The sequence below is a fragment of the Nelumbo nucifera genome, chromosome 1, assembly GCF_055504915.1.
Source record: "Nelumbo nucifera cultivar China Antique chromosome 1, China Antique-T2T, whole genome shotgun sequence".
Taxonomy (NCBI): Eukaryota; Viridiplantae; Streptophyta; class Magnoliopsida; order Proteales; family Nelumbonaceae; genus Nelumbo; species Nelumbo nucifera.
Genome location: NC_142649.1, coordinates 151,687,732 through 151,701,249, shown reverse-complemented (window position 1 = coordinate 151,701,249; position 13,518 = coordinate 151,687,732). Strand labels below are relative to the sequence as shown.

General features: G+C 37.5%; 1 protein-coding gene across 8 annotated transcripts in view; it reads right to left on the bottom strand.

Annotated features, from left to right (window-relative positions):
- Positions 1 to 7,410, bottom strand: part of LOC104587890 (E3 ubiquitin-protein ligase UPL1-like) — a 45,995-nt gene extending 38,585 nt beyond the window's left edge. For all 8 annotated transcript variants that reach the window (XM_010245652.3, XM_010245653.3, XM_088894730.1 and 5 more), the window contains exon 1: positions 7,117 to 7,410. In XM_010245652.3, coding sequence (XP_010243954.1) covers positions 7,117 to 7,149 — 33 coding nt within the window. In that variant the 5' untranslated portion in view covers positions 7,150 to 7,410. The remainder of the gene's footprint in view (positions 1 to 7,116) is intronic.
- Positions 7,411 to 13,518: the final 6,108 nt, after the last annotated feature.

Below are 13,518 nucleotides of genomic sequence, written 5' to 3'. Positions count from 1 at the left end.
TCTGAAGGGTGCTCCAAGTCGTGATTTGTTATACAAAAGTGGAGGAACTCTTGAGATAGAAGGGCATACAGATGTTGATTGGGCTGGTTTTGTGTCAGACAAAAGGTCAACTACAGGATATTGTACCTTCCTTGGTGGCAATATGGTAACTTGGAAGAGCAAGAAACAAACAGTGGTGGCAAGAAGCAGTGTAGAAGCTGAGTACAGGGCTATGGCTCATACTACATGTGAACTAGTATGGATGAAGAATTTGTTACAAGAGATGGGGTTCTCAATTGACAAACCCATGAGGTTATATTGTGATAATCAAGTCGTTGTACACATTTCTTCTAATCCAGTCTTCCATGAGAGAACAAAGCATATTGAAGTTAGCTGCCACTTTGTAAGAGAAAAAGTGATCGGTAGAGTGATAACTACAGCTCATGTGAGTCCAAGAAACCAATGGGCAAATCTATTTACAAAGGGGTTGTCTCGGGGTAGAGTAGATTACATATGTGACAAGCTGGGACTAGCTCGGCCCAGGCTTTCACTCTTCATTAACAGATTTTTTAAGGCCCGAGCCCGAGCCCAAGCCTAGCCCGACCATCGGGCCTACAACTTAGGCCAAGTCCGGCCCTCATAAAAAGCCCGAAGCCCGGGCTTGGGCTCGAGACTGAAGTCTAAAGATCATGCCACTACTATCGCTGAAGCGACTAAGCAGAGAGAGGAGAGAGAGAAAGTATAAAGAAAAAAATAAAAAAAAATGTATATATTAAATTATTAATATATATTATAATAAATATTATATAAATTAGTCGGGTCAGGCCGGGCTTTTTTGACAAATCCCGAGCCCAGCCCGAAACACAACCGGGCTTGGTGTTTTGGGCCTGAGGTCAGGCCCGTGGGTGTAACTACTTGTCCTAGCCCAACCGGGGTGCCAACCGGGTCGGGTCAAGTTGTCGGGCTACCCATCCCATGAACAGGTCTAGCTGGGACTATATGACATATTCTCCAGCTTGAGGGGGTGTTAGAGTCAACAGTACAAGGGTAATTTTGGTCTTTTGTCTATCTAATTGAGAGTGAATAATCTGTTTTATTGAAGTTTAAGTTATGTGTCCCATCTTTAATGAGGGACAATACTGTGTTTTGTAATTCAGCTTATACATTATAAATACAAAGTGGGTCGGCTGGGTAGTGAGACTTTTCTCTTCTGGCCGAACCCTTCTTCTACCTGTTTACAAACCCAACCCAGTTGGGAAGCCTTGACCATTAGCAGATTCAGCACTTCCCTCACTAACACAAACAGCAGCGGGGAAATTGGTTCCCCTTGTCAAAGCCCTCTAGAGGCGTGAAAGAACTCCAAAGAGACCCCATTGAGAAGTAAAGAAAATGATACAGAGAATATACAAGCAAACATCCAGCTTCTTCATTTCTCCCCAAACCCCATGAGCCTTTACATCTCTTCCAAGAAACCCCATTCCACATGGTTGTAGGCCTTCTCAATGTCAATTTTACACACCAGCCCCAGTCTCCCGCTCCTTAACCCGGAATCAATGCAATTACTGGCCACCAAAACTCCATCCAGAATTTGCCTCCCTTCCACGAAAGCCATTTGGGTTTCTCCCACCACCTCATGGATCATTCCCATCAACCTTCTGGACAGCACCTTAGCCAAAAGTCTGTAAGGGTTGCTAATCAGGCTTATTGGCCTGAAATCTTTTATGTTCACTGCTCCATCTCTCTTTTGAATCAGCGTAAGGAAAGTGGCATTGATTCTCCTGTCAATTTCTTTTGTGCCACAGAATTCCTTGATCATTTGAAAGAAATCCTCCTCCAAAAAACTCCAACCAGCCTTGACAAAATTGAAGTTAAAGCCATCCGGCCCTGGGGCTTTATCCCCATTTATCTTTTTCAGAGCTTCTCTGACCTCTTCAATCTCTATCTCTCTTTCCAGCCAGTTAACAGAAAAGTCGCTTAACTTTTTAGGCTCCAAGCTTCCTAGAGCCACCCATCTCCAGCCCTTCCAAAACCTCCTTTTCTCTGCACTCCTCTCCCCCCCAACACCTCCGGCCTCCTACTTCTCAACTCTTCTTTCAAAAGTTACAGTTTTCTCACCAGCTTGTGGCCAGCTAAACCCTTCACATGCATATTTTTTCACTTTTCCTCTGCCCATGCCAAGAAATTTGGTTCATGTAACCAAACATTCTCGAATCTGAAGGGCTTTACCCCGTTTATAGCACCAAAACTTCTCAACAACACAGGTCTATAATCCAACATGCTTGATGTGAGCACCTCTTGCACCACCTCCCCCACATACTCCACTCAATCCCCTGAAAACAAGAATCTACCCAATCTTCTAAGAATTTCCGCCACCTGCCCGTTTGACCATGTGAATCTCCCCCCACACAAAGGTGGATCAATAAGTTCAAACCTGCTTATGACCTCCCCAAACCTCCTCATCCCCACGCTTATCCTCCTGTCCCTACCCCCCCCCCCCCCCCGATCCCTCTCAGCCTTTCCAACTCCTCCCAGAACTCGATCCTTTCCCCTTCTGAATTTGGCCCATAAACATTTGTTGCACCCCATAACCAGTCCCCATTTACCTCCTTCAAACATACTGAAATTGAGATCTTACCCACCTTTTCACCAACCTTTTTGAAAACCCCTGAATCCCACAGAGTGAGTAAACCCCCTGACAGTCCCTCAGCATTCAACCCCACCCAATCCCCACTGTTCCTGCCCCAAATTTCCTCCATCACACCAATGTTAAAAGCTTCCAGCTTTCTCTCTTGGAGCAAAACCACCTCAGGACAAAGTCTACTGATCATATTTCTCACTGTTGCCCTTCTGTTACTCTCTCTCAGACCCCTTACATTCCAGCTCAGCACTTTTTTCCTTCCTGTCCTCTTCCTTCACTCCTTGAAGAAGACAGTCTCTGGCCCTTCACATATCCTCCCCCAACAGCTCCTCCTCATCCCACCCTCTGCTTAATTCCCTTCTCTCCTGTCTTCTAATTTTCTCCTCTCTCTTATCTTTCTCAAATTGTTCAAAGGCTCTCCTTGCAAACTCCACCCCTCTCCAGAAGAACAAACCCAAGGACTTTCCCACTGTCACTTCCCTCTCGACAAGAGTGTTGATTACCACCTCCCCATCTTGGATTAGATTCACTTTTTCCTGTGTCTCATTTATCTTTTCCTCTTCCTCCGTCCGCCTCCCCCCCCCCTCTCCTCCTCTTGGCACTCTTCCCTCTCCCCTACCCTGTCCCCTTTTCCTTCTTCAATCTCTGAGTCCCTCCCCGTCAACCTTTTTTTCTGTTAAAGACTTTTCCAAATTTGTCTCCCCACTATTATGTTATGTTTAAGTGTGCAGCCACCCTACTAAGGGTGTTTTTGTCTTTGTACAAAAAATTAAGTTTAATAAATACAATTAGATTGGGCTGGAGAGAGATTTTTTTTATCAGTGGCTGGAGAGAGATTCATGATCAACTCTCTTCTTGTAACCCTTTTATTCTTCCATCTCTTCTTCTTCTCTAGGTCTGAATCCTTTCTTCTTCTCTTCCATTTTCAAACTCTTAATTTCTTCTATTTTTTCTGTTTATATTTTTCTTCTTGGTATCAGAGCCTGTTTGATCAAGTGGTATAGTGTTCAAACCTTGTCACCCCCATTATAACTAATGAAATTTCAGCACAAGGTATGGGTGGACCTATGCTTGTCTATGCTTTAAGCCCAATAGAATTCCACGTAAGGGAGCATGTTATAGAATAAAAACCTATTCAAGGACCTCGCCTAACAACTTAAGCTTTTAGGTTGAACGATTCCTTGAGATGTGCACCTAGGTGATAAGGTGCCCTTGGTCGGATGCCTCACTTGAATGCCTTGACTTATAGCAACAAAGTGCCTATCCGAGCAACTATGCACCTCCCTAGGCGACAAAAATACAAGACAGGCGATCTATTATAATATCATTATTATGGTTATATCTTTACTTAAATGTGTGTTAATACATTCTATTATATATTTATTTTTCTTTTGTTCTTTTTTATTCTCTCTGTTATGTTAAATAAAATAGTGGTTCAACCCTTGTTCTTTTTCTCTTTTACTTATTCTCTATCTTAAATTTTTATCATATAAAATTATAGCCTTCTTTAGTTAATAATTTTAAATGAATATTGCTTTATTAAATACTTATTATACTAGTTTTTTTAAATACTGAAATTAATATAATTTAAAATACTATTGAAATTGCAGAGAAAGATGTTTCAAATGATGAAGGGGTAGTTATGGATAAGACTCATGAAATTGGTAGATCTATAGATTTAGATTTTTTTTCTTGTGAGACTGCTATGGATTTAGAGAAAGTGATAAATATTAAGGTGGAGGTGAGAAAAACCTTGGGATTACATTTTGAATTTCCAAGGAAAACTTTCAAGAAGCTAGAAGAAATTTTTCCTTTGAAGCATAAGGAGAAGGTAGATTTGGACACTTTTTTTTTTGAAGATAAAAGAAAAAAAAATTATTGAAACAAAAAAAAAAAAGATTTGGACACTGATTTGGTTAACTCTTCTTCAAATCATAATGGGATTTGGGGTAGTTTGTTTCCAGTCATTCCAGAAGGGGATGTTACATCTGAGGAAGGAGCTGAAGTTGTCCATCAGACTCTTACAAAAAACTGTGGTGTTGAAACTAGAAAGAATCAATGATAATCAGAAGAACATGAATAATTTTTCAAAGGCAGTTAAGCATTTTAGAAACAGGAATAATCATTTTTTTGAAGGATCAAGAAAAAATTCATTAAATTGAAAAAAAAAAAAAGAATTACATTTAAACACCATTGGTTATCAAGTTGACACACCAAATACACACTAGAAGTCAAATTGAAAAGGATTCTTCATTACAAGGCTGTAAATCAAAGGTATTCCAGAATCTTTCCAACAAATCAGCTTTGGATACTTTGTCAAAATCTGGAAGACTAAGGACCCAGTCTGAAATCAGATTGATCACTGCAGCTACCATTTTAGAAACAGGAATAATCATCACCCTGTCCAAGTTTCAAAAGTGTTTGCTAGGTTGAAAGGCAGTCCTTTTGGAATTGGGCCGGTCAAAAAGGTGAAGAGAGTTAAGAAAGTTAGCAGAAGGTTTAAAGAAGTTGAGATTAATCAAGCTGGCAGCATGGAGTAATCACAGATCTTTTGGTTTGAAGTTATACAAATTTCTCCTTCATGATATATTTTGAAGTGTCACTATTTCATGTTATCTATTTTGAGGGATTGCAGTATGATTCTTTCCTTGATAGAATGTTGTGAGTGCTAAAGGTTTGCTTTATTGGGGCAGGTTAGGTTTTATTTGAATCTGGCGTTTTTTCTCTTTTCTTCCTTCGGGTGACTGCTGGTCACCTTCCTTTCTCTTGTATTCTTTTTGTTTCTAATAAACTTTTTTATTACCAATAAAAATATTGTTGTCTTTGAGATATGATGATTTGCCATGTTTTGAGAGGAAAAATTTAAGGTTCTTAATATGATGGGAACAGGCCAGATCATTGTTATGTTTTTGCTTCAATGTCAGAGCTGATAAAGAAATGGGAAAAAAAATCCTGGTTTTGGATTCAAATTTGCACTGACTTGTTCCATTTTTTTCTCTACATGTGGAAAACAGTGGTCGCTTGTAATTTGCAACCAAACCTTTTATCCTTTTTATTTTGCCGTTTTCTTTTTTTTTATGAGAAAAGTGACTGGAATGAGAAGATCACGAGTAAGGTTCAAAGTATCGATACACCCTGATAGGGTGGAAGGGGTGTATCAGTACTTTGAACCCCACTCTATTTTTTTAGTTTTTTTTTTTTTATCAAAACTTTTTCAGAGGGGTTGGCTCAAGGCATGCCTACCCCCTCAAATGGGGTTTGACCCCAAAAGACCTGTATTTCACATATCAACAAGCTACCGATACGATACAATATGATATACCTGATACAGGGTGTATCATATCGAACTTTTGAACCATGATCATGAGTACTATAGGATATAAAGTTTTTTGGAGACACCATTCATCATTGTCATGCAAGCCTTATCCCAACCATATGGGGTCAGCTATATGAATCATGTTTCACCAGTCCATACTGTTTAATGCCATATCCATTGTTAAATTATTGGCTTTTAAATCATTTCTTACTACTTCTACCCCGTCTGGCCATGTCCTTTTTGGTCTACCCCATGCCCTTCTAGCCCCTTTCAACTTGTATCAGATCACTCCTTGTGGGTGTCGTTGATGGTCTTCCATGCACATGCCCAAACCATCTTAGTCTACTTTCTCTCGTTTTATCACTTATTGGAGCCACTCCTAAGTTCCTACGAATGACACCAATTAAAAAATAATAATTTCTCAGAGACCACAATACAATGTGTTATATATTATTCCAAATAAAGGCCTTGATCTCATAAAACCTTGTAGTCTTGTGTCATGCTCATAAGCATTCAACCGTCTAGGTTTTAAGTATACCTTAGAATTTCCCAAGTGGTCACTAGACTACAATATATGATTTAGGGGGTTGAAATGAATAATTGAATTTTTCTGTTTTTTTTCTATCTATTTCCTTTTATGGGTGATTTTGAAGACAATTCACACAAACTTTTCACAGTAATAATTGAGTTCCACGTCAATTATTATTAGATTCCACTCATCATTGGCACCCAAACAACAATATTTAGATATCAATATTGAAAGCTGCCACTTTTAATTTTCAAAATTAATCTTGAACTGACCTGCCATGAGTAGCAAACTACATTTGAATAGCAGAAGTTCAAATTAGTGAATACTGGCTTAACACTCCCAGTTTTTAATCAAAAGTAGAAGAAAAACAACAATAAAGCATGCATGAGGGTCAAATTAAGTAACAACGGGAAGCAAATTTTTGTTAACGAAAACAGACCCAATATTTACTGTCCAACATTCGATGAGCAGAGCAACAAAATCACTTCCTAATCAAGCAAAGCCATAAAATGTACTTGGATGCTATGAACAGGGTCGAACTAAGCAATTGGCTCAAAAAAAAGGGCCCTAACCAAATATTCCATTCGACTTAAATACTGATATCATGAAAATTAAGGAATAAAAGACGACAACTTGTATTGAGAATTCCAATACCACTTCTAAAACCCTCCTCCTCTTCAGCTTCATCTTGAATTAACTAGCGGAGAGCATTTCCCGAATGGTAGATGCGATGAAAAGAGGTCAATTCTCCCCTGGAGAATAAATGAAAATTGTAACTCCAATCAAAATAGAAAGACGGAGGTCATTTCCCAAAGAAAAACTTGATCGTTGTGTTGGTGATTGAGAAACACAGATAAGGGTTGAAATGAATGAGAAAGAAAAGAATTTTCAGTCTAGAATGTTTGGGTTTTCGGAGAAGGGTTACGCTTGTTGATCCGACCGAAGAGTGAGGAATCCCAAGTTCCCAACTATGGAGAGAAGCTAAAAGAGTATCGGGGTCATAGCAAAAGAAAATCACGGAGCCGGAGAGAAAAAAAAAAATTAAAAAGGGTAAACTTAGAAAGGGCCCTGGTATGGGGTTTGTGACAATTACTCCTGAACTTCTATTTGCGACAAAGATCCCATGAATTTTAATTTTCACTTTGCGACAAATACTAGTCAGCGAATTAGCGCTTTAACTTAAAAGGAAAAATTCCTGATTATTACCCTGTTGATAATTTGGTATCTAAATTTTAAAATGTGATAATTTAATATTCAAACTTTTAAAATATAACAATCTACTATCCAAACTTTCAAAATGTGATAAGCCAGTACCTGCCGTTAACTAGTAAGTAATATTTGAAAAGTCAAAAATGTCCTAAGAATGCCATCTATCAACTTGAACCGCCATAAGTTTGGTTAATTCTTACTTCATTTTATGACATTAATGTCTATCTTCATCTTAAAATACCCACTCACTTCTCAAATAAATGAAGAAAAACAACACAAACCCTTATCTATCAAAAAGAAACATCTGTCATTTCATCTAAATATTGAATTTAGCTAGAAATCTATAATGGTTTATTAGAGTAATTGAGAGGACTTCAATAGTATATTAGAAAATTAATTGAATCACAAATATTCAAATAAATAAGAAATTGGTAGCTTGGGGATGTAAAAATCTTTAAACGAATGAATAATTATCTTTTTTGAAGTTAACCGGCAAAACTCTAACGAATGAGGTATTTGTCACAAAGTAAAAGTTCAAGGGGGTCTTTGTTGCAAATGAAAGTTTAAGGGGCAATTGTCATTGGCCCCATAGTACATGGGGTCTTTGTAATTTAGCCTAAAAAAATATAGAAGAACCAAACTAAATCGGTATTCTCTTATGCCCTACCCTTGTAACACTATGATGTTTTCGATATAAAGGTGAGCATGGGTCGGTTTGGTTTGGTTCCATGGGATAACATAGAACCTACCTTGTAGGGGTCAATTCCAAGTTATTGGAACCAAAACCTAACTTGTGAAAGTCAATTCTAGGGTCATCTCTCCCCTTGGTGGTTCCCAAGTCTACTCATAAAACTTGTTATTTCTTTATTCTTCCCCTTAAAAAGAATGAAACATGTTATTTAAAAACTTAATTTTCGATAAGTACAATATATAATTTAAAACTTATATTATTTTTGTTGATTAACTTGAATAATTTAATATGCAGATTATCATAATATATTAATATATGGTTCATAACTTATCACTATAATTTAAACTTTGTAAATATTACCTTTTACGTTACTAATTATACACATTCAAGTATTAAAATGACAACAAAAAATCAAACCACTCAAGTAACTTAATGACCAAGTGAGACCATAGCCTTTTGTAACCATGAGTGCTTGGGTTCAAATCTTCACAACCTTAAAGTATTTTTGGGGTTTATTTCAAGGTAAGTTTGGTTCCAAGGCAAGTTCCACCAAGGTTGGTTTATGTAAGGTAAACCCATTAGATCTTAGAACCAACTTGGGTGGGGATTGGGTTCAAAGAATTTGGAATTAGACATTACCTTGTTATAAATTGGGTAGGATCGGTTCAAGGCTGGTTCAAGGTCAATCCCATCCTGTTATAGGTAGAACCTACCTATTTTCTCATACCTATTTGGATATGTGGTTCTAGAGAATAGAATAATTTTCTAATTATCATTGACAAATTTGTTAAATGCAATTGTAAGTACATGTTCACTATGACTGCGATTGCAATGAAGGTACAAAATTAGAACCACATAAACACACATGGCAACACGTAAGCCGACGCAGATCCGTGACGAGTCCATAACTCGTCACGAACCTACGATGAGCTCAAGAACGTTGCGGACATGCGATACACTTAAGAACTGGCGTGCATTTACAACAAGCCAAAGACTATTCATAATAGAACAACCGGACGATGATGGAACAACTAGGCCAACATGTCAAACTAATTCCGATGTCACCCACGCCACATTGACAAAGGGGACCCATGAAAGGAAGTAGCACACGTGCACTAGGAGAATCCTTAGACAAAAGGAAATTTTGTCCTGCAAAGATCTCATGTAACATGTGGCAAACCCCCAGCAGTGCCCTCCTAACGACCGATATTGAACCGAGGATCCCCTTTCAAACAAGAGTCAAATCCCTTTTTGGCTCATTTCCTTCAAGGCCTCGGGATCTCCCCTTATAAAAGGGAGTGTAGAACACAACAAACACATGATTCAGTCAATAAAATATCTTAGCATACCCCTGTTACCCAAGACTCCTAGCATTTCTTCATCCTTCAAGGAGACCATTATTCTTTGCCTAACCACCCCACTTACATTAGAATCTCTGGTTCGTCCTTAATCATGGAGGATGGATGCTCATAAAAGCAACATTTCCCCTGTTTCAAAAGAATAGCCCAACAACCTCGAGAGTGCTAACCTAAAAGTCAATGACCAAATTGGCCAAGAAATTGCTAACCAGGTTGATATCGAAATCCTAGCCAACAAGGTATACGACTTCGAAAACCGTTTCGACCGTTTGGAGTAGATGCAAGCCAGATCCCAAGGTATTCAAGCATATATTCTCATAAACTTCAGATCCCAAGGTATAGAAATCATGTACAATATCTCTATCCTATTGGGATGATGGTCTGAATTCATCTGAGTTCAGAACTCAGACCTGAACCCACTCAAATCATATTTGAATTTGGGTGATAACAGTGCCAAAATTGCAATCTGATGCATCAGACCTGCCTCATTGATGAAAGTGTAGCAATAAATGATGAAATCAAACCTGAGTGCGCTTGATTTCTAATGAGGATTGATATGAGATCTGATGCGGTATATGATCTGAAATATTAGTGGACTGCTATTTTTGTTATCTTATTTGCATCCAATCTGATTGACTATTTTTGTGTTATATCTGAGGTTCGAAGATCTAAGAAGGGCATCATATTAGTGGACTAATGTTTGTTTTGTAAACTACTGGCATCGGATCTGATTGCGACTGCTAACAATACCAAAAATTGCAGACCTGATTTCAGGTCTCTGCAATTATTTGATATATATGAGCTATACAAGATTGAACTTCAATTACAGAGCTTAAAGCTCTTGAACCAAGCCTAATTCATATCTGATTATAGTCTAGTTCGGATTTTTTTTCCCACTTCAGATCTGATCCCAGCCCGAATGCAATTCATATATGATCCTAGCCCTAATTGATGTATATTTCAGTATATTTCAGATCTCAATGGTTGTGTATTTGTATACAAAAATAGCTCAGATCTGATTGTTATCTGTGGACTATCAGTACTAAAAGGTTACAGACTTGAATCCATCCAAATCAGATCTGAATTCGAATACTAACAAAAATTGCAGACCTGATTTCAGGTCTCTACAATTTATGGATGTAGATAAGATGTGCAATTTTGAACTTTGAATAAGCTCTTGATTCCAGTCTTTTTTCAGACCTGAGTGCAACAGATTTCAAACCTACTTATTGATATTAGGCTTGGAATTTGCATTTCTGTAGGTGGCTGTTCTCAATAGCTAAGATTTCAGATCTGATTTCATAAGGTTAGAACCTGAAGAGCAGCCTAAAGATCCTAACTTCAGCACTGATTTTAGACCTATTTACAGTAGAGTTTATATATGTTTACTTCTGTTCATTTTAGTTCAGAATAGTGTGTAATAAATTCCATTACTGATCTAGCTAGCTCTTTTTTTTCTATTGATGATCTACTTCACACTTGAATGTTGGTCTAGTTTCAGTAATGGAGGTATGTTTTTCTAGTTTGCAAATTTATAAGAAAATTAGTGCGGATCATATCTGCATACATTCACTTACATTGCTGAAATCCTAATGCAGATCTGAGCACACAAGAAAATATATATATATATATATATATATATATATATATATATATATATATACATATATTTAGTTTATTATTCTAATTTCAGTAGGGTAGCTGCATTCTTGTATATCTTATAAAAAAAGAGTGCAGTTCAGATCTGATTACCTTACCTGTCATTTCTGCAATCACAAATCAGATCTGAACTCATTATAGTTGCTATAGTTTCAGTAGAGTAGCTGCTCTTTTTGTTCTGCTTCATCTTTGGTTTCTGTTTTAGTTTGGGTAATCTAGTTGATTGCTAGTGGCTAGTGCAGTTCAGATCTGATCATCTTAGCTATGATTTATGAAATCAGAGATCATATCTGAACTCATTATGGTTGCTATAGCTTCTGCTCTTTTTGGTCTGCATATCTTATGAAAATAATGTGGATTAGATCTGTATACCTTACCTACCACTTCTGCAATCAGATCTGAACACATACCAAATTATATCTGATGACACTAGCAATAGAGTGATTCAGATCTGTATCTTCAATTCTAAGTTTCGGATTTGTATCTATGGTATATACAAATCTGAAACTTTGCTACCATGCATAGTATAGCCACAGATTCAGATCTGTATACACTAACTCTTATTGCTGAAATCACATATCAGACCTGAGCACACTTAACTGTCTTTTTACTGTTTGATTTCAGTTTTGTACAGCTCTGTTTTCAGCATGCTTCATTGCTGATATCAGTGGTTTGCCTCGCTGGTTTGCTCAGTTTTTAATAGCCACTTTAGCTGATGTTGGGTGGTGCACAATTCATAAAACAGTGGGGTCAGATCTGATAGTTAGTAGCCTTTCAATATGTAGCTTAGACCTGACACAGTCACCTGAACGCAGCTGTTCTAGCTACTGATTTCAGACCTAAACAGTGAGTTGCAATAGTGGAGTTTCAATAGCCACTGATCTCAGCTATGAAATCAGATTGGTATAGTGAGAAAGAATTTATAAAATTGTAGTAGCTTTCAGATCTGATCTCAGATCTATGTAGAACTGATGTCTGAACTGCAGGAACAGATTTCAGATCTAAGTATAAATGATTTTAGACCTGTATACTGATGGTGTGGCTGCTGGGATTTTAGATCTGATATTGTATAGTGTATACTGAGAAAATTTTTCTTTGTAAATTGCAGTAGCTAACTGATTTCAGATCTGATATTGAGAGAGAAATTGTAAATTGTTGTCCTACTCTCAGTAGCTATTGAATTTAGATCTGTACATTGATATTTAATAGCTTTTCAACAGCTCAGATCTGTGCAATTAATTTTTATTGCTGAAATCAAGAGGTTTGTATACTACCCAAGGTCTATCTAGATTGGAAACCGAGGAGCAGCCTAAAGTTCTTGATTTCAGTTTTGTTTCAGATCTGTCTGCAATAGATTTCAGATATGCTGATTGCTTGGACTTTTGTATTCTTAGATAGCATTCAGTCTTTACCTTGTAAATTGCTATTAGATTAGGATTACTTATTGATTAAATTATTTAGATTTTTGCCTTTCTTATTTATAGCATTTCACTTTAGATAAATTTATTTTAGAATACAGCTTCTGATCTCTCTCCTTCTAGTATATGATGATTTTCAACAGAGAGACTCCTCATCAACAGAGCCATTGCAGAATTTGAAAATAACCTTCAGGGAGTCCTCTATACGTCTCTCTTTACTTGGTATTGCTCTTGTTGGATTTATTTTTACTCCCTAACACTAGGAACATTGGGGACAATGTTCATCTTAAGTGTGGGGGAGTTAGCTTGAGGCTAGGGTATGGGGGTTGGAACCAAGCACCTCATTCACCCCAACACACACATACAGGCAATGGCATGACTAATTAGACTGAAACCCCTCAAGCTCATTGTTGTTTATTAGGTGATTTTAAAGAGGGAGTACAAAGAGTTAAGGGATACCAATGTATGTATCAGTTTTTATTCTTGTGAATAAACTGATTTAGTACATGCATGAGGTTAAGGGGGGGCTGAATATGTCTTTCATCTTGACTAGCCCTAACTACCTTCATGAGTATGAAAGCACTTGATCTCATCATTAATGGTCAGTCGAGCTAGTTCACTTCTGAACTGCTAATGCATGAGATTCAACAAATGCAAAAAGGACAAAGCCCAATTGACTCCGCTATTCCGAGCTGAATAGTAAAATAGCAGCTTGGAATAT